The sequence below is a fragment of the Rissa tridactyla genome, chromosome 9 (assembly GCF_028500815.1).
Source record: "Rissa tridactyla isolate bRisTri1 chromosome 9, bRisTri1.patW.cur.20221130, whole genome shotgun sequence".
Taxonomy (NCBI): domain Eukaryota; kingdom Metazoa; phylum Chordata; class Aves; order Charadriiformes; family Laridae; genus Rissa; species Rissa tridactyla.
The window spans coordinates 46789875-46815498 of record NC_071474.1 but is presented as its reverse complement, the minus strand read 5'-3'; the positions used below and the strand labels follow the sequence as shown (position 1 = coordinate 46815498).

General features: G+C 58.4%; 2 protein-coding genes across 2 annotated transcripts in view; one reads left to right on the top strand and one right to left on the bottom strand.

Moving 5' to 3' along the window:
* Positions 1 to 346: 346 nt before the first annotated feature.
* LOC128915045 (actin-binding protein WASF3-like) lies at positions 347 to 5411 on the bottom strand. Its single transcript, XM_054214839.1, has 8 exons — positions 5279 to 5411; positions 3783 to 3917; positions 3493 to 3646; positions 3050 to 3167; positions 2731 to 2906; positions 2070 to 2336; positions 1196 to 1578; positions 347 to 504 (listed from the first exon to the last, which is right to left on the bottom strand). The coding sequence occupies exons 1-8, from the start codon at positions 5409 to 5411 to the stop codon at positions 347 to 349; spliced, it is 1524 nt and encodes a 507-aa protein (XP_054070814.1).
* Positions 5412 to 24508: 19097 nt separating this feature from the next.
* SLC16A2 (solute carrier family 16 member 2) overlaps positions 24509 to 25624 on the top strand; it is a 40688-nt gene continuing 39572 nt past the window's right edge. Inside the window, exon 1 of the mRNA XM_054214947.1 lies at positions 24509 to 24830. Within this exon, the coding sequence (XP_054070922.1) occupies positions 24509 to 24830 (322 nt within the window). The remainder of the gene's footprint in view (positions 24831 to 25624) is intronic.

Genomic DNA, 25624 nt, shown 5'->3' with positions numbered 1-25624 from the left:
CTGAAAAAGTACTTCTGCCTCTAGATTTCCCTTCTCTAGCAAAGCACACTCAGGGCCAGTCTGTGGTCTTGCTCCAGGTGTAAATCTGGAGTAATCCTATTAACCTGCCTACAGAGCATTTTTGAAGTCATTAAATGTGAAGGTGCTGCTAATTTCTGGTCTCACTGCCTCTGAGGTGTATCCTACCAGTGCTGCTGCTGCCCGAAGGTTTTCAACATGGTGTAAAAGCAAAGCTCCTGAATGAGCGGGGCCGCCTGCGTTTGTTGGCATCGAGGGTTGGGGAAGGCGCCTATACACACCTGGGACGGAGCCGGGGAGCTCCGTGCCAGCACAGCCCTGGGGCCCCTCAGTCTGACCACTCGTTATCGTCCAGCTCGGAGTCGTCGTCGGACTCGCTGTACTCCACCGCGATCCGGCGGGACAGGATTGTCGCCACGTCGTTGCCCACAGGCTCTTTTTTGGCCTCTTGTTCCCATTGCTCCTGGACTTTCCGGAGTTGGATTCCTACGGTAGGGAAGTGGAGGAGGCTTTAGGGGAAACATGCCCAGCACCCATGGGTGCACCCCATGTGCAGCAACACCACCACCCACCCCCCCAGCTAAAAGTATTGGCTGGAACAAGATGGCTGCAGCCCCCTTGCAGGAGGATGGACGCGATTATAAAGCTATATGAGAGAATCATAGAATGGTTTGGGAGATCACCTAGTTCCAACCTCCCCACCATGGGCAGGGACACCTCCCACTAGATGTGATTATAAAGCTCCAAAATAGAATAAAGTTCCTCCTCTGCTTCCACTTGACTTGAAGAGGTTGAATCTTTTTGAAGGTTAAATCTACGATTTGACCTGAAGATTGTCAGGAAATGGAAATGGGAGAAGCCTTGGAGCACATCATTTGCCACAGCCTGGAAGGAGGCCATCCACACGAGAGCTGTCGGTCATCCCTGTGGGGCTCCATCCCACCTCTGGCAATGGATTTCTCCACCTCCCTCCAACCGCTTCTATTGCATTTCCTTCCCTCCCCAGGTCCCACCTGGGTGCCACCATCTTCACACATCACCTGCCCACCAGGGGCTCGTCTTGCACTCAACAAAGCCAATACCACCCAACTCTACACCAGGAGGTATTTTGCCACCGTGGTGGCAACGCTGGGGACCTGTCCCCCACCTTCCAACTGCCACTGCCCCTGACGCTTACCCCTGCGGATGGCTGCCAGCAGGTCGCTCCGGGCATCGCTCATGGGCATCAGCGGGATCTGTGGCTTCCGTGGCTCCATGGCAGGGGCCGGTGGCGATGCCGAGTGTGCCGGTGAGGCAGTGACAGCGGGGGGCCCTGGCGGCGGTGGTGGGGGTGCCACCGGGGGTCCCATGGGGCCAGCCTGTGGCGGGGAAGCGGAGTAGGGGCCGGGGGGTGCGGGGGGCGGTGAGGGCGCATAGGATGGGGGGGCGGCTGAGCCGGGGGCCAGCGCGGGGGGAGCCGAGATGGGGCTGTCGAAGGCGGTCTGCGCGGAGGGGATGACGGGTGGCGGGGGCGGTGGGGCAGGCGGCACGAAGTACTCTGCCATCGGCACTGGCTGCGGGCTGCAACGGGAGGGCAAAGCCATGTCAGCGGCATGAGGAACAACAGGACTCACCACCCATCCTGAGCACCCATCACCCATCCCGAGTGCCCACCACCTGTCCTGGGCACCCACCACCTATCTTGGGTGTCCAACTGGCTCTGCTGTGACTGGGTTTGCTCTGGACCCCATATAAGCTCTGTCCCCACAGAGGTGGGGAGGCTCTGCCTGTGGCATGGGCTATGGGGCATGTAGTGGTGTGAAGGCAGCCAACAGCCCAGGGTAAAATGGTCACCTCTATCCACCTTGTCCCCTTATCTGGGATGAGGTTAACCCAAAAGTGCTCCAGACTGATATGGCCTTGGGTCTCACCAGCAGTTTCAGACCACAGTAGCTGCAGAGGAGGGCTCTCCCCACCAGATCAACCCAGAAATGGGGGGTCAGTCCCCCCACCAAGCCCCTCTTCCCCTGAGCATCCCTCCGCTGGGAGAGAAGAGGCAGGCTAAACCCTACCCGTAATCCTTGACTACGTGAGGTCTCGGCCCGTTGAGGATGGCCTCGGGGGGCTGCGGCACGTGGGGCTGCTGGAGGCGGTTGAGGCTGTTCTGCCGGCTGCCCGCTGCCGGCGCCGGGCGGTAGACGTGCTCCTGTTGGGGGGCAGCCGCCAGCACCCCCTCCTTGTGCTCTGCCGGGGCCAGGTGGGACGCCGGGGCCAGCAGCTGCGCTGGGTGGTTGGGGCTCGCTGGGTACGAGTGGTCGGCTGCATCCGACGCATAAGATCTATGGCACAGGAAAACCCAACAGTCGTACTCCTGGGAGTGGGGGCAGCTGGGTGGGGGGTATTTTGGGGTTGAGACAACAAAACAAAAAATAGCTACAAAACAATAGTTGTACAAGAAAGCAGAGATAGCGGAGGGGAGGAGGACAGCAACAGAGCTGAACAAGACTCTTCCCTTAGCTGCTAAATGGAACGTGCTCTGACTTTATCCCAACACCAAGCCCGCTCCTGAGGTCCAGGATGTGACCCCGGGGGCACCAGCTGTCCATGAAGCTACCACGGGTTCCCAGCTTCTCACCCCGACCCTGCTGTGGGCAGCGTGTACCCCCCAAAGACGGAGAAGAAGAGAAAAGCAAAGGAGAGCCGGTGAGCTAACACGTAGTCAGTAAAACCTGCCTATTATCTGGGGACAGTGATCCTTCCGATGACGCCATGTGATAGGGGGATGGTGAGAACCTGTTATCGGGTCGGAACTCTTTATCATACGCCATCATGTTCCACTCCAGGCGCCGGTTGCGGGCTTTCCTCACTTTCTTCACCTCCCGGGTGGAATCCTCCACCAGCCGCTGCTCCTGGGGGCACACACAAGCCACGGCTCCAACTCCAGCCTGGCTCCTCTGGACCGTGAGCGGTACCCAGGGAGCATCGCCCGGGCTCGCAAGATGCACCCACCGCAACAGGGGGGAGCACCCGGTGTCCCCCCCCTGCCTGTTACCTTCTGCCTGCGCTTCTCCTTTCTCTTATCTTCTGTCGCCTGCAACATTTTCTCCTTCCATAAGTTGAAGAAGTAGGAGGGGTCGGTGTAGAATTTGAGGCCGTCCTTTTTGTCATCCCTGGTGGGTTGGGGAGGAAAGGGGGTTATCAGCCACAGGAGAAGACACCCTTCCTCTGCACAGGGGGGTTTGGTACTATCATGACCATAAGCTGTTGCCCCACCATGAACACGTCCAATACAGTGGTCACTATCTGCAGTACCACTGCGTGGGGTCACTTGTCTCAAGTGCCCTACGCCATGGGGATGGTGGCACAGCAACCGGAGAAAACAGCCTCGCAGCCCTCACCAAGCAGCAAACGGGGTGCACCCCCGGATGCCTCTCCTGGACAGAGTCCCCAGAACCCTCTCAGTCCCCCCAAGGAGCGATGTACCGGCTGCCCTACCTGTAGGGCGTGAGGATGTTGAGCGGCGGGGGCTTGTCGCAGCGCTGGTACATCTCCATCACTGGGTTGGGGATGGAGTTGCGAGACACAACCTGCTGGTTCTGCACCGTGGAGCTCTTGAAGGCTTTCCGCATGTTGATGTCCTGCAGCGAAACTGGGGGTGCGGGAAGGACAAGGGATGCAGGGGTGACCTCAGCCCCCCAAACTGGGCACGGCGGGTGGTCTGGCCCTGAGCATCTCCCACCCGCTCGTACCTGGCCATCACCCCAAAAATAGCCCCAGCCCCTCACCTTCCTCCACCGTGGAGTCCAGCTGTGTAACCTTGATGACCAGCAGGTCCACCCTCTCCTGCAGCGAGTTCATCCGCATGTAGAAACTGTTGGCTTCGTTGAACAGCTCGCCAAAGATGTCCTCCGCGTGCCTGCCTGGCAGAGGGCAAAGCGCGCCTGTCACCGGCAATGGCAGGAGGCGGGCAGCCCTCTCCCAGCCTGTCCCCTGGACCGCATGCCCCAGCATTGGCTCCATGGGGCTCTCTCCCCAGCCTTGTTTTTTTGGGAGCTGAGCTTCACCCTCTCCCAGACCCGGCAAAACGCTGCGCAGAGGGAGGAGAGCACAAACCACCCACCCTTCTCCACGCACGAGCATCCTTTTCAGCCAGAGCGGTACCTGTGGGAGGCACCAAACCAGGGCGCTGCTCATCCTAAAAAGCCTTTGGATCTACTATGGTCAAAAAACTACCATCACCCCCTGGCCATGAGGCATCACCCGCAGAAACTCAGCCCTGAAGGTGGAAAACCAAGAGCAGGGCAGCGGGGAGAGTGCTGCAGCAGGGAGAAGCCGCGATTTGTTTCACTTCAGTAGTTATTTTCCGGCAGCGCTTGGTGCATCACTACAATAACTCTTTATTGGGGCTGTTACTACCACAGGTCTGAGCGGGGCGCCTGGCAGAGCATTGCTGACACCTGCAGGCTACAGCACCCAGCCCAGCACCTCAGCTCCTCAGGGTTTCCTCCAAAACCACATATCAAAGAGCTCCCGAGATCAAGGCACTTTTGATATCTGCTCGGCCTGTCACCCGCCTCGTTCCCTGGATGAGCATCCTCATCCCATGGGTGCTGTTCACGCCGGCTGCCGCGCTTCCAGCAGCTCCCTAAACAGAGGGTTTCTTTTTCTGGGAGTATTTTAGAGAAGAATTTAGTTCTGGAGAGGGGAAAAAGAGGAGAAGCTCTGAAGAGCCTGTGCTTCTCTCTCTATTTTAAGTCGATATTCAGCAGTGAAATAGGTTGCCCCTATTAAACCTTCACACTGGCGTGTGCAGTGCTCTCGTCCTCCCCTTTTCTGCTGAAATCAGTCCCAGGGCAGGAAGACAGACGAGGATTTAGACCTTTTATACAGACCTCTCTTTCACAAAAAACTCTAAGATTAAAAAATAGGTTGTTTTTTTTTAATCTTCACCCGACCTTCTTATTTCTGGCCAAGCTGAGAAGCAAGGGGCTCGCAAAGGCTTTTCGTTCCACTCTACACAGATGGGCTACAGGAGGAAAATGAGTCTTAAAAATGTCATCAAGTCCCCACTTTGGGCTTGGCCCTGAGCATCCTCCTTTTTTTTGTTCGCTGGATAATTCCCACTGAATTAGGGGTGGCTGCAGCCTGCACGGCTCTCACGTAGCCCTCGTTTCTCTGTGATTGGAACCAGAGCAAGTGACCGCAGCATCCCACCAGCATCCCACCAGCATCCCAGCGCCCCGTCCCCATCCCAGGCCGGGATCACTGTGCCGTGACTTACTGAGGCTGCCCAGCTGCTTGATGATGGCAGCCAGCGTGCTGTTGGTGACACACTCCAGCTCACTCGTCACCCCCTCAGGAAGAGCCCCCCGGCACAGGTGCCGGGGCTCGATATTCCTCTTCACCAGCGGCATCCTGCCGGTGAGCCCTCACGCCTCTCCTGAGCAAAGAAGAAAGACAGAAAAAAAAAAAAAGAAAAAACACAGGTTTTGCCATTTGCCTATTTTTTTCTCCCCGTTCCCTCTGCTCTCTGCCCAGGGGACTGGTCCTTCCCGCACCGGGATACAGATGCAGCCTGCATGGCGGCAGCAGGGCTTTTCCATGCAGGGGATGCTCCGTGGGTGCAAACCTCTGGATGCCCGTGAGTACACGGATGCCAGGATGGAGGTGTGGACCACGTCCCTACCCTTGTGCTCCGCTGACAAGCCACTGTGCCCGTGGAGCCCTTCCCGGAGCTTACCTTCCCGGAGCTGCGCTCGAACTGGGAGCAAACCCTCACGTGCTGCAGCCCTTGAGCCGGCCCCAAAAAGCTTCATCCAACCCAAAGAGCAGCCAGAAGCGAGCAAGCGCTTGTAATGCCATTATTTCCAGCTCAGTGCAAAGCTCTCCGGGGTTTTATTTGTGCATGCACTACACCCAGGCGAGCTGCCGCAGCTGGCTCGCCCCTGCTCTCCGCAGCATCCCTGCGTGCCCCCCGCAGCATCCCTGTGTCCCCCATTCCGCCTCCGTCCCCGCCTGAACCGGGGATGGTTCATTTTCTACGGGGTTCAAGGAATGTGGGGAGATGGCCGCAGCCAACAGCCCCATCTCCAGCGAGAGCAGCCGTGGGAAGAGGGACACAGGAGAGGCACCATGGGGTGAGGGCTGCTGGAGGCAGGTGACCCCATTGACACGAAAGGCGAGTGGCGCAAAACAGGCTGAAAAAGGATTAAAAAAAAAAAGAGCATGTATTAACCACGGTGGCATCTCCTGGGGTACTGGAGCCTGGGACTGGGACATGGACAGGAACAAAGCGAGCGGTGACCCCACAGGCTTGCACAAGGGGGTCTTACACGCCACGAGTGCATCGGGCCTCAACTCCGCTCCCAACGCAAAGGCAAACTTGACGGCTTTAGCATTGAAATCGCCACAAATTCGATCCCGGGGTGGTAAGGACTAGAGAGCACTAACAGCCTTCCCAGCTCCTGAATGCAGCAAGTTAAATCCCCCCTTTTTCACATCCCGGGCACCCCCCCATCCACCCCATCTTTCACAAAATCCGGCTCTGCTTTAGCAGCAAAGGAAAATCAGCTTCCGAGCAGAGCCGTTAATAGCTGGGAGCAGAGCAGCCGGGCACTGACAACGAAGCCAGCAATTCTGATCCTGAACGGAGCCAGAAATCTGCAGAGTTCACATTTTTTGGCCCCGGCAGCACTGGACAGAACAGTTTCCCATTGATAGCACTCGGCCAGTGCTCCCGTCCCCCTGCCAGCTTCTCCGGAGTTTTCAAATGCAAATGCAAGCTCCCTCCATGAAAGAGCCCCAAAATTGTTTCTAAATCATTCATATCGAGCTTCCCAAAGGGCTGATTGTGGTCCCAGATCTGTACGTACTGGGGATGAATGGCGGGCGCCGCTCTGCCCCGGGGCAATCGGGGCGCCGGGGGAAGGACCCAGCCCCGAACCCTCCTTGGGGTCACGCGATGCTTCGGGCTCAGAGCAAACCGTGTGTCCTCCGGCGCTTCCCAGAGCCACCGCACATGGATGGCAGGGCTGGTATTGTCCCCGGCTCCCCCAAAAAAACACCAAAAGGCTTCTGCCAGCTCGTTATTTTTTGGCTGAGAAAACCGTGAGAGAGTTTGCAGGGAAGGCTCTGGATACCTGCTGATGGACGTCTGCTCTGGCCATGTACCTCTTTCCGAGCACGCCCTGAGCCCCCCCCGGGCTGCGTAAAGAGATGAGCAACGCTGGCAGCTTCACCCCGAGCTCACTTTGAGCCGCTTTTACGTGTCATCCCAAAATCCGCACCCAGAGGCTGGGCCCCAGGACGTCCCCCAGCACGGTGGCTGCAGGGACAGCAGGGGATGGGGCAGAGCACTTAACGAGCTGCTCGGGCCCAGCAATTAGAAACAGGGAACAAAGAGCCATTCTCAGCATCCTCCTGGGACACAGCCACCAGCACCCAGGGCTTTTTATCTCCGCGCAGGGTCCCGGGAGGAATCGGGGCCACCCGCGCCTCTATCTCCCATGGGGACCCCAGAGGGGAATGAAGAAAAAAAGGATTCGAGGTCTGAAACAGTTCCCAGCAGGGACAGACCTGAAGACAGGCAGAAGGTGGATATACGGTCTGATAACAGCGTTTGAGACCGCACCATGGGAGAGCACCCCTGGAGAAGAAAGATGCCTTTAGTCTCCTTGCCAAAAAGCCCTAACAAGACTCAGAGCTTGCAGCAGAAGAAACCAAGGAGGAATTGGGCACACGTGCTTAGGGGACAGGCAGCTTTGGCCGAGCCACAGGAGAAGCTGCTTTTTAACCACCCCAATTAACGGCTGCTAATGGGAACAGAGGGATTAGAAACGCCTGCCATCCCCTCCCACAACATCTGCCATCTCAACCTGCTGTAATGGTATCCCTCATCCACCAGCGGCACCAAACCCCCGACTGCTGGGTTGAAACCCCAACTTCTGGCCTAAAACCCACAATCTCAAGGCCTGTCCTGAGTCAGGGGAGTAAAATGCTTTGGATAGGGATGAGCTACACATGACACACCAACTTAATTTCTGTCCTCAGCGGCGTGTCTTGCCCACACCTACCAAGAGGCTGCGCACAAATCCTGAGCGCTGGCAGCTTGGCCTGAGCCCCAGCGAAGGGGTGCTCAGTTCTGCCCAGCACTGCTCCTGCTTGTGCTGATAGTTTGGGTAATTTCCAAGCCTTCGAGGAGGTGATTTTGGTGGCAGGTCCTCAGACCTCCAGGAAAGGGCTCCCAGGAGCAGGGCTCTGCCGGGCACAGGGGTGACTCCCTGGTGCAAGGGGGAGGAGCCCAAACATGGTCAGAGTTTGGCCACGAGCAATTCATTATTTATTCCATATGTATGGCCATACTGGACCCCACCTCAGTGCTCAGCATCATGGGCCATCGCCAACGCACAGCATGGACCACTGTGGCACCCCCAGAAGAGCCAGACATTGCCATGCAACCAGTAAAGCCACACCTGGGCAGCTGCAGGGCCAAATCACCAGCTTCCCATGGGCACTACTAGCCCTTGATGGCCCTGAGCAGCCTCACCTGGGACCCACACCCCCACCCATGGGCCCAGGAGGTTATTTAAGCTCAGCTGGGAGCACTAGTCCTGCCTTGGAGGATGCTGCCGGTCCCCAGCCCTGCTCCTGGCCATGCCCCACTGGACCTCACCCCTGCAAGCAGCTCCTGCCCCAGGTGGGTCCCTTGGGTGGCTGCTGGCATCCAGGGCAAGTCCTGGGTTTGGCATGATCTTCATGGTGGGCATTGGACCTGTGTTGCAGCCTTTGTCCCTGTCTCCTTTGGTTCCTGCCTCCTGGTCACTTGATTCTGGGTGCGTCTGGGGCTGCCAGCAGACCTTGTCCTTCCAATCCTACCCTTCAGATGCTTTGGAAAATCAGCATAAGCCTCCATGATGCTTCATCTTCAAAGCCCCACTCAGGTTCATGTGGTTATATGGGCTTTTCCAACCACCCTCAGCAGGGCTTCCTTCTCTTATTTATTTCTCAGGCTTCTTTAGGCACTGGCCGCTCCATGGGTGCAGGACTCAAAGGTACAGCCTCAACCAGCCAAACCTTCTTGCGATGACCTGAGCCTTCCCATTTCTCTGCACATCTGTGGGGTGTTGGCGTAGGGTGAGCATCTCTTCTGCTGGGTCTGGGAACATCAGCCAGATTCTGGTATTGTTTACATGGGCTAAAATCCATGTGGTTTTGTTGTCTCCTGAGTGGAAGTGAGGAGCCCTCAGTGGGATAATGTCAGTGTCATGCTGCAGGAGGAGGAAAACGGGAGCCAAAACTCAGCAGGAATTTCCTGGAGAGGGAAGGCAGGAGGAGTGGGACCAGCTGGGGGCTTCCCGGGAGCTGCTGCCATGGTACAGGCCCTGCGGGGGGCTCTCCCATCACTCATCTTCTCTCCCCAATGGCTGCAAGAGTCGGTAACTCTAAATCTTGCTGTACTGGGAAGCGTCACCAGTGAAAGGCAGCGGTGACAGCCCCAGCTGTTGGGCCAAGGACAGACTCGTTCCTGCTGGTGGTAAGTGGAAAGCGCCCGCTTCTCCGCAGTACGTAACTGCTTCCCCGGGTAGCACATTGCAGTTTCCGTAATACATCTGTCAAACCTCCTCGGCACCCCACCAGGGCAGCGGCACTGACCCCTCTACCCCGAGCTGCCTGTGCTCTGGGAGGTGCGTCGGGCTGCTCAGCCCAGTTCCCCACCATTGCTCTGTCTAGCGGGGGGCAGATCACCGCAGGCCGGCTCGCAGCCTTCTCCAGCCTGCAATGAGCCTCGGCATTCCCCATGGCCACAAATCCACCCCGAAGCTTGCAGTATCCTACCCAAGCTTGGCATCAGCTGGCAGAGATGCAGCTTCCCCCCTGCTTTCCAAACCAAGCAAAGGAGCTGGGAGGGGAACCATGCCCAGCCCACCGCTGCCCGAGCGAGGATCGGCTGAGATGCACAGGCAGGGGAGGTGCCGAGACCAGAAATGCGCTTTACCTTCTGCCCTAAGAAGCTGACTTCTGCAGCAAATTGGTCACAGCATCCCAAACCCTGGAGCTGCTGGTGCTGCTGAAGAGCAGTCCCTGCTTTCCCAGACCATGCAGAAGAAGAGTGCAGGAGGGCTGGAGAACAAATGCTGCCCCAGACGGTGACTGCCGTGACCGGTCCCTGCAGACCAGGCTGGCAGCTCACAGGTGACCCCTACAGCTGGCTCCTTCCAGATGTCATCCTTCATCTCCGCAGCCATCACATCTGACAGCGTAAGTCCTTCGGGTCCATCTGGGGCAGAAAAGCAGCTCTCGTTTTGTAAGAGGGTCCAAAAAACGGAGTTTCGTATCCAGTCATTGCCTTATATTCTTGGCAATAGCTTTTCACATGCATAACTGTCTTCTCACTTCTGCTGCGCCCCCAAACCCACTCCCCATCTCCCGCTGGGCAGAGGATTGAGCTGTGACTCACAAAGCCAAGCTGGATTGCCACAACTGGGTCCGAAGTAGCCTGAAGGATCACGCATGCTCTGGATGACCCTGCAAGGAGGGACAGGCTGGGTGACAACGTGTTTCTCAGGGGTTGGCTAATCCCCATGACAGATGTTTGGTGCACTTTGAGTGAAAATGAGACACTTTGGTCAGCGCTTGACACTGGCAGTCTCAGTCCCGGTGCCCTGCTTAATATTGCATGAGAGAGCAGAGAGAAGTCCTTCTGCTGTCACCCTCCTTCACTGAGCCAAGGTGGGACAGAAGGCAATTTTTGGGTTTGCTTTCCGTGGCTGGGTGCTCCCTGCAGGATAAACCTGGACTGGGAACAGAGCCATGGTGGAGATGAGCAGAGCTGGGCTGGGAAGGATGTCCATGTTGCAGTCAAAAACAAATCAGCCATCTCAGCGTCCTCCATACCTTGCGTGACGGTATTGAAGCACAGCACCCAACCGGCTGGATGGCGTGTGGAGCAGCGGCTGAGCTTGTACAAAGCGGCCAAGGGAAACCTAATTCCTCACGTGTCAGACAGCCGAGACAAGCCCAGAGCTTGGATCTGGGGAGAAGGTGGGTAAGTGCGCGGTGAGCACACCCACGCCAAACCCCTAAAGGCTGGGAGCTGGGCTCAGCCCTGCAGCGACGCTCAGTTCTGGGCCAAGCTTTGGGGGCAGACCATTTGCTCGGCCCCTGCAATCCAAGCTCTTACCCGAACTGGGCTCCCCAGGGCGCTGCTGAGCCCCGACGACCAGACGCTGCCAGGAACCGGAGGCCTTGGTTGGGTGCCAGGAGCTGGAGTAGTGCAAAAAAAAAAAAAAAAAAAAACCAACCCCGAAGTGGTATATTGAAAATCTATTATCCTTGAACAAAAGACAAAAAGGTTTAGGAACGGATATCAAAAGAACAAGAAGTGCCAGATCTGGCAATGCCTGTTCAGGACAGCAAGCCGTGTTTTGGCGCTGGCAACCTGGGAACGGTGAGGTGGGGAAGGGCTGCGGGGGCAGGGGGGAGAAGGAGACACAAGTCAGTCTTGAAATATTGAAAGGAGAGGAAAAAAAAAAAAAAACCAAAATACCAAAAACACCCGAGTCAGGAGTCGGGAAAAGGAGAAGAGGCGGAGGTGACACTCAGCTGGGCTCGGAGGTGCCTGAAGGAGCTTGTCCTGTGGCGTTTGGCAGGAGGGATCCGGTACAGGAGAGGCTGGGAGGGATCCCCAGGGCGTGCAATGTTTCGGAGCAGACAGAATTAAGTGGCAGCTGCAAAAGCAGCAGGTTTGGGGGCTGTTGATTTGCGGAGCTCTGCCACAGAGCGTGCGGGAAACGGGCGCAGAAGGGTCCAAGGAGCAACAGGACAGACCTGCAGAGGACAGACAGGGCCGCCAGCAGCTACATAATGGCTGAGGGGCAACCTCTGGCTCAGGTGGCCCTAAACTCCTGCTTCTCAACCGCAGACGCTTGGCTGATGTGGGCCACAAACAGCCTCGGGCGGGAGAGCAGAGCCTACAGGGGCTGAAGCTCTGGTGTGTCAGGGAAAAAAAAAAAAAAAAAAAATCAACGAGCAAAAACCGTGCAGGCGGCTCTTTGCAATGCAGAGAAACCTGTTTGCTAGAGCTGGACCAGATCTGCTGATTTACTTCACACAAAATGGAGCGTGATCTGCACCGCAAGGACTCGTTGCTCTAATTTACGAAATGCATCTGCGACCACTTTTTAATTTGTTGCTAGCCCAAATGACTGTGAATGCTACCAGCATGACAAATGTCATTGCTTTGTGTGAAGCTGATAATCACTCTGGAGCTATTGTCCAAAGGTTAATTAAATATATGAAAAACAGCCGGATCTCAAGCATTCCCCTTGCTTAAAATAAACCAGAGGGCAGAGCTTCAGTGAGAGTAAATTCTCAGGATTGTGCTGAGGCTGATGGGCATGGGAGAAGCAATGCCACTGCCTGTCCCCTCCTTGAGACCTCAGCATCCAGCTTTACAAAAGGTCTGGGGCGAGGGAAAGCATCCCAGCCCCATCCCGAGCGAGAAGGGCTAGCGCATCTGTCCTGGATGTCCCTCAAACCGGGACAACATCTCACGGCAAAGCGTCGGGTGGCAAAATACCTTGGGGACTGAAAAGTCACAAGATGTGGGATGCTGTTTCTGGCTCCCCACCTGCAGGCGATGGGCTCGGCGGGGGGCTGGAAGCCGGAGCTATGGACTCACTGCTGCCGCAGCACATGCGAAATGAGTTGAGAGGTCTCAGCCCTGATCCTGGGTGGCACGGAGGAGTATTTGCTGCCGGCCAAGAACGGACTGGGGCTGAGCTGCAACTGCAGGGAAAGGGTCAGGCCCTCCAGCCAAAGGGAGGAGGGAGCTGGATGCCTGGCTGTCCTCGCGGCAGAGCTGCATCGCTCCCCGGGTTGGGGCCGAATGGGTGACCTGTGCCCCATCGGGAAGGCACGGTGCCGGGAGCGCTGCCCGCACCTCTCCTCCGGTCCATCTGCAGCTCTCCTCCTCTGCTAACTCAGCCAAAGGCAGCTCCACCACGGCTAACAACTGCCAGGAGCCTTCAGCAAACCAACACTTCACAGCAAAGTGCAACAAAACGTCAAATCACAGCTAAAAATATTCCTAAAGAGTTTTATTAGTAAATGCCACAGTATTTTTTTTTTTCCCTCCCCTTCTACTGCAAAATGCTTCAGCTCTAGGAACAGCACTTGACTAAATTGCCTCTAAATCACAAACGCCTCTGAAGGCTGAGCTCCGCAACACCAACCTTCGCCAAAAAGCCTGCTTAGGAGGATGCCATAAACACAACTGCCTTGCTACCTCGGGGTTAGCATAAAAAGCTCGTCCTGCTGCGTGTCTGCTTTAAAACAAACAGGCTCCTTAATGCTTTTATCTTAATGATGTTTCTTTACAGGTGTGCAACTAGCAAAGGCGGCAAATTGGCAAGCGGGTTTTCAGGCAGTTGTTTTCCTTGGGTTTTAGTTGATGCGGGGTTTGGTTCTGTCGTTTGATTTCCCAGAAGTGGGGAGTCCCAGTGCCCCCCCCCGGCGCTGGCCAGGGAGCTGAGGGCCACTTCAGTGCGTCCTTCCCATGCCACAGAAGGTGCTGCCAGCCCCGGCACCACCACCACCTTCTGGCTTCATCTCTGCTTCGGGTACAAACTAAATCCATGCAAACGCAACACCCCGATACTCTAAATGCTGAAGTGGGGAAAAAAGGTGGGGATGAAACTACGCGTGGTCCTCCTCCATCCTCCTTCGCCCGCTCCGTGCGTGGCTCCTGTGCCAGGACCATCAGGGACCCCCGATCTTGATCTTCAGAGGAGGAGCCAGGAGATGGGGTGGTGGGAACGGCAGCACAGGTCCCGGCTCTGTTTTGGCTGGAAAAGATCCCCGCTGGCCTGGGAATCATGTGTTGTTTTTAATGACTCTCTATCACCAAAGGAAAATCTTCAATGACATTTTTTTTCCCTTTTGTGCTGAGCTCATTAACAGAAGGATCTCTCTCGCTCGCCGGCGGTTTGTGTGAGCAGGACGCCGCTGAACAAACCAGCCTTATTCTCCCCAGTATAGAAGGCGCTTTGATAAACCCAGGAAACCCTCGGCGAGCAGCAAGGGTCTTTCTGGGAACCCGGCGCTCGCTGCCTTTGGGAACAGCCGCGGGACCGGCATCTCCAGCCACAGAGCGCTCCCAGCCAGCTCCAATGCGGTTCCCTGCCGGGGCTGCGCCGTGTGCCCGGGGGGTCCCTTCCCAGGCTGCCAGCGCTGCTGCGCCGCCGGTGCCGTACGTGCAGCCCTGCAAAAACCCCGCGGGGAGCGGGGCCAGCTCCTGCCCGGGGGCCAGTTGCGTCCCCTCTGCTCGGAGACGTGCAAAACGGCGCGGCTCCGGCCCGTGGGGCGCAGCTCAGAGGGTGGCTTTTTGGATGAGCAGCTCCACAAAAAAACATTCTTCCTTTTTTTTTTTTTTTATTTTTTATTTTAACACTTTTGGCTCGAGGGCTGTTGTTCGTAACTTGTCAAGATCTTGGCATCCGCAGCTGATTTGTCATCCACCATAAAATGGAGGATGAGCATCTTTGGTTCAGAACTGGGCCAAGGGAGATGACAGCTCAAAGCAAAATATGCTTCATCTCGAGTTTTCTCTGTGGGCTTCAGCTCCTCAGGAAAGGAGCGGACATTTGCGGACTAAGTTGCATCACAGGCATTATGTGTAAGAGCCCTTAGTGCTGTTTGCCACGGAAAAGCACGGTGCACGTTAACCTTCTAGCTGCCGGATGGAGTTCTGCTGGATGGATGCTGTCTTCAACCTCCCCTAATCACCGAGCTGTTCAACCTGCCACAGGGGATGCTACTGAGATACAGAAATGCCATCAAAATACCTTTTTTTTTTTTTCCCAAAAAAATGAAACTAGCAACCTCTCTAAAATCCAGGCAACGCGATGCAGCAAATGAGAGGTGTGCCTTGGCACGCTGAAGTTTTGAAGATGAATTATTAATTCAGCCATTGCCGATCTGCCCGTACGTCCAGGTCCTGCGTTCCCCTCCTCCGGCTTGTGTCCGGCAGCGTATCCGGCAGCTGGCTGCCGTGTGCCGGGCAGCCTCAGACAAAGCGGCCACGAACTACACTCAAAAGCATCTTAATCCATAGGTATTTTATCGCGCTGACACCACCACGAGGCAGCAAGAACTCGAGTTTTAAGCAATAAAATTAAAGCTCCCTGCAAGTAGCTGAATCACCGAGTGTGGAGGCCCAGGCTCTGCACCCATGGAGGGGGGGGTGTGCCTGCCTGCAGCCTGCCTGCGGGGATGCCCCGGGCTGAGGGGACACCGAAGGGGCTCCAAATGCCAGGGAGGACCCCGGGCTGGGTGGGGGCCATGCATGGCAGGTGCCACTAGGCTTCTGCCCTGCTCGGCCCCGTCCCCTCTGCTCCCCCAGCCTCACACCAGGCTGCAGCCTCCCAGCCCCCCCAAGCACCCCACATTCCCCATCCTGGGGGTGATGAGCCCTGCCCTGTGCTGGCTATAGGTGCCGCCCCCCCCAGCACAGGTGACCACGGGCCCAGCATATCCTTCACAACGATGTAAAAATGAACAGCAGTGGTGGACCCTCCCTCCCCAGGATGCAAGGATGTAAAGTGATGCCCCCCCCCCCCCCCCCCCCACGAGCAAAGCAGCCAGGTACCCCCCCCCCCCCCTTTCCATGCAGGAATGTAAAGTGACAGCACACACCCCCCACCATGCAAGGGTGCAAAGAGGCCTGACCCCCCCCCGCCATTCCCTTGCAAGGTTGTAAAGCTGCCAGGACTCCCCCATACAAGATGCAAAGCAATGCCGCCCCCCCACCCCCAATGCAAGGATGCAAAGAGACCCAGAGCACCGTGGTGCAAATGTGCTAGGTGGTTTGGGGTCCGTCCCCGCCCCCCCCCCGCGATGAAAAGGTGCAAAGCAGCCTGACAGCCTCCCCTCCATGCAAAGGTATAAAACGACGGAGGATTTCCCCCCCCACCACCGGTGAATAGGTGCAGAGTGACGAGGGACCCCCGCCCCACAAGGGTGCAAAGCAGCTCGGACAACCCCCTCCCAATGCAAGGATGCAAAGCGACAGCACCCACCCCCCTCCCACCCCCCCGCAATTCACGGATGCAAAGCTATGGGGGACACCCCTGCAATTCGGGGATGCAAAGCGGCCCGGCCCCCCCATGAGAGGATGCAAAGCACTTAGAGACACCCCCCACCCCACCCCACGCGAGGATGCAAAGCAGCCCGGACCCCCCCCCTCCCGCCCTTCCACGCAAGGATGCCGAGCGGTGGAGGCACCCCCCCCCCCCACCTACCCCCACGCAAGGATGCAAAGCAGCCCGGAGCCCCCCACACCTCAAGGATGCTGAGCAGTGGGGGATCATGCCCCATGCAAGGATGCTCCCCCAGGGATGCAAAGCCATGGGGGACCGCAATAAAAAGGCATGCCCCGCCATGGGGGTACCCCCATGCAAGCTCACACATGGGTTGAGGCGGGGCGGGGGGGGGCGGGGAGACCCCCCCCACCTTCCTCCGTGCCGCATCATTCCCGCATCCCTCCCCGGCTCACCTCCGCCGGCTTTAAGGAGGAAGGAGAGCGGAGCGGGGCGGAGTGTGGGGGGGGGGATGTCTGTCTCTCTCCGCGGCGGCCCCGCGGGGGCTGTGCGGGGCTGCGGCGGCGGCGGCCGCTGCGCGCTTCTCCGCGCCGCTCCGCAGTGCGCGCAGGGCGCATGTGTCCCACCCCCCCTTCCCCGCCTCCCGCCTCCCGCCTCCGCCCGCCAACCCTCCGCCTCCGCCCCGCTCCGCTCCGCCCCGCTCCGCACGGTCGGCCCCGGTGCGCGGGGCCGGAACGGCACCGCGCACCGGGGCCGAGCGTGCGGACCCCGGCGGCTCTTCTACACTCTGAGGGTGGTGAGACCCTGCCCCATGCCTGGGGGGGTTCAAGGTCAGGTTGGGACGGGGCTTGGGAGCAACCTGGGCTGGTGGGAGGTGTCCCTGCCCAGGGCAGGGGGTGACACTGGGTGGGCTTTAAGGTCCCTTCCCACCCAAACCATTCTATGATTCTGTAGGAAGTTCCATCTCAACGTGGGGAGGAACTTCTTTGAGGGTGGCAGAGGCCTGACACAGGCTGGCCCAGAGAGGTGGGGGAGTCTCCGTCTCTGGAGACTTTCCAAACCCCACCTGGACGCGTTCCTGTGCCACCTACTCTTGGGTGACCGTGCTCTGGTAGGGAGGGTTGGACTGGATGATCTCCAGAGGTCCTCCTCCGACCCCTGCCATTCCGTGATTCTGTTTTTGTAGCTGTGCGAGGAGCCGGGATGTGAGAAACTGTGTTTGCTTCCCCTTTGCTCTTCCACTGAGGCGTGTGGGGGAAGAGGGAGAACTTCAGGAGAGCAAGGGATGATCTGTGATACGGTTTGAGGTTTGGAGTGGGATGAGTCACGCTTTGATTTTTAATTTATTTTTTTCTTTTTTTTACGGGGCACTCCAGGGCTGGATTAAGCCGTGTTTGCGAGGAAGGCACCGCAGCGAGCACCGTGCAGGCAGCGGGGCCGAGCTCCCCGTTCCCCCAGCACATCAGGGTGCTGCACCCCCAGCCCTGAGCGCTGCTGCGGCCGCCCCGGCTTCTCGTCAAGAAGAGAAAACAAGAACAGACGCATGACGAGGGCATCCCAAAAGGGACAGCTGCTCTCTCCGTCTAATTCTACACAAGCAACCTGTGCGGTGGGTGGTAAATAGCTCTTTTTCAAACTGGCAACCTCTCCCAGCAGGGTCCCTCAGGATCAGTTCTGGGCCCAACACTGTTCAATGTCTTCAGAAGTGTTCTGGACGATGGGATCAAGTGTACCCTGACGAAGCTTGCTGATGACAGCAAAATGAGCAGGAAAGTGGACACTTTGGAAGGGAGAGCCACCCTGCAGGAAGACCTGGATAGGCCGGAAGAGTGGGCTAACAAGAATTTTATGAAGTTCAACAAGGGCAAGTGTAAGGTCTTGTACCTGGGAAAACGTAATCCAGGAGTGTAGCACAGGCTGGGATCTACCCGGCTGGGGAGCAGCTCTGGGGAGAGGGAGCTGGGCGTCCCGGTGGACAACAAGCTCAGTGTGAGTGAACAGTGTGCTGCTGTGGCAGACAGCCGACGGGATGCTGGGCTGCATCACCAAGGGCATCACCAGCAGAGATACAGAAGTCATTATCCCACTCTACTCAGCGCTTGTCAGGCCACACCTGGAATACTGTGTTCAGTTTTGGTCCCCGCTACACAAAAAAGATATGGACAGGCGGGAAAGGCTCCAGAGAAGGGCCACCAAGATGAGCCAAGGACTGGGAAGCCTGCTGTATGAGGAAAGGCTGAGAGAACTGGGTTTGTTCAGCCTTGAGAAGAGAAGGCTCAGGGGAGACCTTATCACCAGGTTCCAGTATTTAAAGAGTAGCTACGAAGAAGATGGAGAAGTAGTTACATGGAAAAGATGAGGGGTAAAATTACTCCAGGGGAGATTCCGATTGGACACAAGAGGACAATTTTTCACAGTGAGAGCAATCAGCCGCTGGAATAGTCTCCCCAGGGAAGTGGTGGATTCCCCAACATTGGACACTTCTAAAATTCGGCTGGACAGGGTGCTGGGCCATCTTGTCTAGACTGTGCTTTTGCCAAGAAACGTTGGACCAGATGGTGCTTGAGGTCCCTTCCCACCAGGTATTCTGTGACTTTATGATTCGATGAGCTCGCTAGGCTGGACCTTGGGGTCTGGCATGAGGTTGTGGCCCATCCCGGTGCCCGTCTCTTTTGCAGGCAGTGGTGTAAGGGCACCTTTGACGTTCCTGCTGTGCTCGGGCAGGTCTGCAGCCCACGCCAGCCCCAGCTGCTGCACCCTCTCACCAACCCCACCTGCGAGTGTCCCCAGGGACCATCCTGGAGTGGCCGGGGCAGCTGGGCTGCTCAAGCTGGCTGCTTCGGGTTCAGCCTGGACTTCCTTGGAGGGTTGTGCTGTCCCTGTGCTGTTGCATGAGATGGTGCTACCAGAGGTGTTTTCATCTCAAAAAATGAAGTAAAAGTTTTCCCTGACCCTAACAGGGCCAGAAGCGTTGCCACCCAGTGTGAGACAGGCTGATGCTCCTCCCAGGACCGGCACAGCCTGCATCGGCACCACCTGGTCACAGGGACGAGGATTCGGAGGACTCGCCTTCAGCCAGGAGATGTGAGCAGCCCCCTCTGTCATGGCCCACTGTGTCCGAGCCGAGAGCTGCACGACCCTGCCTGGAGCTGCTGGTCACCTCCAGCCCTTGCTTGGCGCCGCTCTGATGCTCTTTGTGCTGCCAGGGCTGGCAAGAACACGTCAGCGTGTCACGAACCTGCAAACTGCCAGGAGCAAATCCAATCCATTGCAAGCCCAAATCTGGGCTTGCAAATCCAACGACCACCTCGGGCCTCAGCATTTCCCGTGCCACCTGGGCGAGTGTGCCCGCAGCCCCCGCGTGCGCCTGAGCTCGGAGGGCGCAGGCAGGGAGCAGGCAGCGTGCCCGGGGTGCCCCATGGAGCTTGGCCATCTGGTCTGCACGCTGCGGGGATGGGCAGGGAAAGGCAGCGTGCTGCTCTGTCGCAGATAGACGGAGAGCCAGGGAGCATCAGCTCTGCTCCTCTGCGCCGGGGACCTTTGCTGTCTCAACGCAGCCTCAGGTGGTGGCCAGGCCACGTGCTAGGGGACATTTTGGCAGACGGGCTGTCAATGGGAGGTCCTTGCAGCTCTTCTCTGCCTCTTTAGCAACTCTACAGATTAGGAACTGCTCTTTCTGTGCCTGCCCTGGAGCTGTGGGAGCGGATGGTTTGTACCTGGTGTCTCTGCCAGTGCCAGGGGTGCTGCCACGCGGTTTGGGCAGGCAGCAGCACCCACGGAGCTGAGCAGCACGCTCAGCCCCAGGGCCAGGCTCTGCCCAGGCGTGGGGTTTTCACCCAAGCTTTTTTCCTTTCCCACTTGCAGGTTGGGCCTTAGACTGGCGGTGCCCTCCTGCTGGAGCTCAGCTGCACGAGCCAGCCGCACTGACGCTCCTCTGCCCCCCGGGGCAGCTCGCCCCGGAGGTGTTTGCTCTGGCTTTGCCCTGGGCCATGGGGCAGGACGTGGCAGCCCTCCTGGCCACGCAGCTCGTGGATATGCTCTGGGCTTGCAAACAGCGTGGGGCCAACGTCGTGCCGTGCTGGAGCTGGGATGTGCCCCCCAGCCTCCAAACCAAGCAGCTAACGGGGAATTCACTTTGTCCCCGGATAAACTATGCAGTTATTAGTTACTACCACTAATTAATGAATCATGGGAACAACTTATCCTGGCGGCACAACCACAAACTTCCCTGCTAGCAATGCCCTGAACACCTCGGGGTTTTAACCCGCTTGGAGTCCACAATGGCTCCCGCATCAGTGGCGCTGGGGGCTGGCACAGCAGCGCCGGGGTAAGCACCCAGCCAAAAACCCCGCGACTCCAACCCTCCATCACACTCCGCTCGGCAAACCACGCGCCCTGCACCTGGAGCCGGATGCCGGGAGGCTGCCAAAACCCGGGCTGCTCCTCGGTGTGGGTCGCAGACCCCCAGCTGGCGCAGGAGGGGGTGCCAGGTGCCATGCTGCCGCACGCGCCCGCCTCCCGCACAGGCTGCTGCAAGGGGTGAGGTAATCCTGGGTAATTCCTGACTTCCATGGAAATGCCTCCAGGCCGCGATGATTATCGCTGTAATTAGCCTCTCTGATTTTTCTTGGTGTTCTATAAAATATTAATTTACAGCTGGATCCTTGCCTCCTTTGTGTGCCGGCTTGAGCTCTTCCCGTCAGCAGAGCATCTCTGGCACCTCTCGCCGAGGTCCTGCGGGGTTACGTGGTGGAGCCGGGGTGGCCGCTGGCGGCTGGACGGTGGTTGGGGTTGGTGGCTCCAGCTAGGAGCTTCCACTTCCCTACAGGAACACGTTCTTGTAGCTCCTGTTTCAAAGGAAAGATGCAAAACCAGCGAAGTACTCTGAGAAAGCGCCCTTCACACCTCCTCACCTGTGCGGTGAAGGTGAGCGGGCAGCTAAACCGCTCCAGAAGCCCTTTAATATGACATAGATCCATCTCGTTGCTCTGTTTGGGCCAGAAATAGTGGTTTTGCTCAAGAGCATGGTAAATTGGACAGTGCAGTGGCTGTGTCTGAGCTGGACCACGTTCCCCAGCCAGCCTGCAGCTGCTGGAGTGAACACAGTGCTGAGATTTCCACCACCAAAACGACGCCAAACACGGAGCTCAACGGCACATCGTGCCTGGAAAACCCACTGCTCACACTAGCACTTTTGAGTTGCCTCATTTTTCTGCCAAACTAAGTAGAATTGACTTTAATCTCGCTATGCCACCACTAATATTTTCATCCCGAACATTGAGGAGGTCAGGCAGAGAAAGGATGCTACGGCGTGTGTTTTGCCCTGGCAGGCGGCAGCCCCACGGTGCTGCCTGTGGCCCGGCTGCCCGCCGTCGGGGCTGCTTTCATTTGAAGGCAGCCCTGGCATCACTGCAAGCGCTGGTACTCTGGCTGCCTTCTCACCGTGGCAAGCCTTGGCCGCCAGGCTCCGCATCCCAGCATCGCTGCCAGTGGGTGACCGCTGCCATGTCCCTTCAGGCTGCCCCCAAGTTGTTTGTTCCTCTGGGATAATGTATTTGGTGTCTTTGTCAGGCCAGATGTAACGGTTGTCTTAACTACGGCTGAAATCTAAAGCGAAAAGCGTTGCTGATTACGGGCGAGCAGGGAAGGGGTCGTGCCCAGCATACGACTGTCCCTGCCAGGAGCTGCTCGCTACCGGAGCTGTTTTCCCGGCACTTTCAGCCAAACACCAGACACTGTCAGCGATGTTTTGTCCTTGAGGTTTGCTCAGGACAGCCCTACATGTCCCTGCACCGGGCCATGCCACTGTGCGATGCCTGCTAAAACAAAGCTGGGATTTCGTATTCTCCTCCGAGGCCACATCCTGCCATGATGCTTCCCAAGGTGTTCCCATGAGATACTTCCATTCGGTCCCTCTTCCCCTTCTGCAAAACCAAAGATACAACTTTTGTAGCTGCCAATTCCTTTGGCAGAGGCTCTGGCACCACATTTTGGAGCCAAGCAACAAGCTGCTGACAGCGATGCTTTGCCCGGGCAACCGAAGGCCTGTCGGCCACAACATGAGGTGCTGCCTGCCAGCTCTCCAGGGACGTCAGATGCGGGTCCCAGAGACCCCGGCTCAGCCACAGCTACCCACTGCATCCCTTACTGAGCTTTCCAGGCCACAGCTGCCTCCTGGACCTGAAGCTTCCTGAAGCATCCACCCACCAGCGCAACCAGCCCAGCTCTTTAACCCCCCCTTCATTCCAAATCCCCTGGCTATTTTATCCCTGGCCTCCCAGCCTTATCCAGCCCAGCCCAGAAAGCTGCAGCGATCCCTGGCACAGCCAGGGCCAGAAAATGCTCCGGTCAAGGCACTGTGCAGCCATCATCCAGGAGAGATGCTGCTCAGAGGGTTTTGTGTCTGGTTCAAGGTCCACAGTAATATTAACCCCCCGCTTCCCACTCTGCAAGAGCCTTCTGCTGCTCTGGAGGGGACAAGTCTCCGTGAGATGGTGTGTGCTATGGTGAAGGGCTCTCCCACCTCTCTCTCTGCTGTTTTTAATCCAGCCCCAGCTCTGCTGCTACAGGAAATTAGTGTTTTGGGGGGCACCTCCCCTGCACACAGCCCAGGGTACCCCAAACCCCTTCCCTCTCAGATTGTTGGGGTTTAACAAAATAAAACCAGCAGGCCAGGAACCTCAGCTGGGCTCTATGGTGAAATGGTTATTAAAATTCCATGCTGCGGCTGCTCATGTCGGCAGAGGGCAGTGGAAGATGCTCCCAAACCTCCCAAGCCTGCAGAGATGGGGATCCGGGGAGGAGACTCCACCAGAGAGGAAGGGAAATAAAAATGCAGTTCCTCCAGCAGCGAGGCTGACCCAAGCGCGGCGTTACCGCCGGGCACCCCGCCGGCTAGGGGGGAATTTGGGCTCATCGATCGGCATGGCGGCGAAGTGGGAAGGCGAGGGGAGGAGGTCGCATCTCCCACCGTCACGGGTCTCGCCAACTCACACACGGGCTGCTGGGAGCCAGGGAGAACCACTGCTCATCCCCTGGGTGAGAGGAAGCGGATGGCAATGGAGTAGTCCCAGAGCCGGCAGCGATTCCCAGCTGGAAGCAGGCAGGCAGGCCGAGGAGAGGTTTTTCTGGCTGTAGCAATGTCCCAGAGGGTCTTCACCAAGCCCAGCAAGATGCAGCACGTAGGCAAATGTGTTCCCAGCCCGCAGCACCCCCGCCCATGGCCGGGTGCTGCTCTCCGGCGGCGGGAGAAGCGGGGAGAGGGTGCTGGTGGTGGGGCCCTGCCTGCCGCTTCCCTGCCGGCTCCGCAACCGGCCCTGCTGCCTCGCCAGGCGCTGGTAATTAATACCCCTGGAGGTAAAGAAAGAACAGCGTGAGGTTGGGATGTATTATTTTACTCTGATAGGAATCTGACACTGACACAGCCATTAGGGTAAAGAAAGAATAATAACTTAGACTTGGCATATATTAAAGTGTAAATACCTTCGGCGTGTGAAAAGACAGGCTTTAATATATTGGTGGGTTTGTAACTATTTATTGAAAGAAGAGAAAAGGCAGAGCTTATTGCAAAACAAGACAGAGGTGAGAGAGCAGCTCCCCGCCGGGTTTCTATCGCCATCGCTAGCCCTCCTGTCCTCCTCAGCGAACCCCAGTGCTGGGGCGATGCGGGGTGACCCACGGTCCTGGGGAACACCCCGCAGCTGGGATCAAGCTGCAGGCTCCTCGCCTCGCTGCCCAGCAGCAAGAAACCTGCCCGTCTCCGCGCTGGTGTTACAAAAACACTCTCAAAACTTTTTTGGGGTGTGAGGGATGCCGGTGAGCCAAAAATCCCACTGAACCGAAATAAATCCCCTCGCCGGGGGGGGCTGCGTTTTGCCACATGCACCCTGCTCCCGGTGCTTCGCTTCCCTCGGCCGGGCTAGCGGCCAGCAGGAGCATCAGCCCCGCCGCGGCCATCGAGGGGCCCCCTTCGTGTCCCCCCGCTCCGCGGGATGCTCCCGGGGCCGGGGGGCGGCCGGTGGCTGCCGCTTCGCCCCGGCCGGGCCCCGCGGGGGCGGTGCTGGCGGCGGCCCGCCCCGGGGCTGCGCCCGCCCGCAGGATGCGGCGGCGGCGGCGGGGGCGGCCCGACGGGCGATGCGGGGCCGCGGCCGGGCCCGGGGCCGCCTTTAAGCCCCGCGGGCGAGGGGCGAGCGCGGTCGACGCCGCGGAAGCCCCGCCCGCGGGGGCGGGGAGGGGGCACGGCGGAGAAGTCGGGGGGGGGGTTTGCGGGCGGCCCCCGCCGCAGGTAGGGACCGGGGGGCCGAGCGGCGCGATGGAGGAGGAGGAGGAGGATGGAGGCGGCGGAGGGGAGGCGGGGAGTGAGGCTGCGGCAGGAGGGGGCGGGCGGGGGGGCCGGGCGGGGGGGGGCGGCGGGCATGTGGGACCGGCTACGGGGCAGTCGGGCGGCGGGCGGCGGCCGGAGCGCGGCCGCGATGGCGCAGCGCGGCGAGAAGGAGCCGGCGGCGGGCGAGGGCGAGCCGCGGGCCGGCGCCGGCAGCGGGGCCGAGCGGGGGCCCAGCGGGGCCGCCGCGCCCTTCCAGCCCCCCGAGGGCGGCTTCGGCTGGGTGGTGGTCTTCGCCGCCGCCTGGTGCAACGGCTCCATCTTCGGCATCCACAACTCCTTCGGGATCCTCTACATGATGCTGCAGAGCGACCTGGGCGAGGGGAAGAAGGACCCCGCGCTGGAGTTTAAAACAGGTACGGGGCTCCCCTCCCCCGGCTCTTTCCCGGCCCCGAGGCAGGGCGAGGAGGGGGTGTCCCGGGTCGCCACTCGGGGCTTGCGTGAGCGGAGCTGTCAGCCCGGGCCGGGGGAGCGGGGGGAAGGAGCGGCGGCTCGGCCGGCGCTGCCTCCCGGAGCGCACCGAGGAGGCAGCGGGGCTGGAAGCTGCTGTTGGGATGCGTTGAACCGCGATTGCTCCCTGCCCCCTCCATCCTTGTAGCCGTGGCTATATTTATCTCCAGCAGCATCATGTGTTTCTAAGCTCCGATGTACTCAATTAAAAGTAATTCATCTGAAAAGCATGCCCTTAGCTTCTCCTGCCTGGTGTCTTTTGGAGTAAGGAGAGTAATGCTGGTGAATCAGCTGGTGTGTGTGAGCCACCCCCTTTGTTTTTTTTTATTGTTATTTTGTTATGGGTTTTTCAAGCTGTCTGTCTGCCTGCCTTATCTGCCGGATCGTGCTTGGGGGTGGGTGCAGGAGAGCATCTGCCTCGCCGACACGCTTCCTCCGAGTCGGATCCATTCAGTGGGAAAGCCTACGTAGGGCAGGTCTGGCAGCGCAGCCTGCACTGTCACACCGAGGGCGGTGCGGGGTCTCGAGGAGTTAACATCCCTTAGTAGCAAGACCCACAAACTGCCCCCAGGTGTGTGTTTTGGTAGGACCGACAGGCTCAGCCAGGATCGAGGCTGCGTCGTGTTAACGGGGAAGGGACATGGCTTGCTGCAAAGCCCCCACTGTTTAGGTAGACTTGGCAGAGGGACACCAGTTTGCC

Bases quoted from the DNA above. Each gene is read 5' to 3' on its own strand.
- LOC128915045 (XM_054214839.1), bottom strand. From the start codon at position 5,411: ATGCCGCTGGTGAAGAGGAATATCGAGCCCCGGCACCTGTGCCGGGGG. The intron at 3,647-3,782 runs GTGAGGGGCTGG...CCGCACCCCCAG, and splicing joins GGACTCCACGGTGGAGGAAG to TTTCGCTGCAGGACATCAAC. The intron at 2,907-3,049 runs GTAACAGGCAGG...GTGTGCCCCCAG, and splicing joins AGGAGAAGCGCAGGCAGAAG to GAGCAGCGGCTGGTGGAGGA.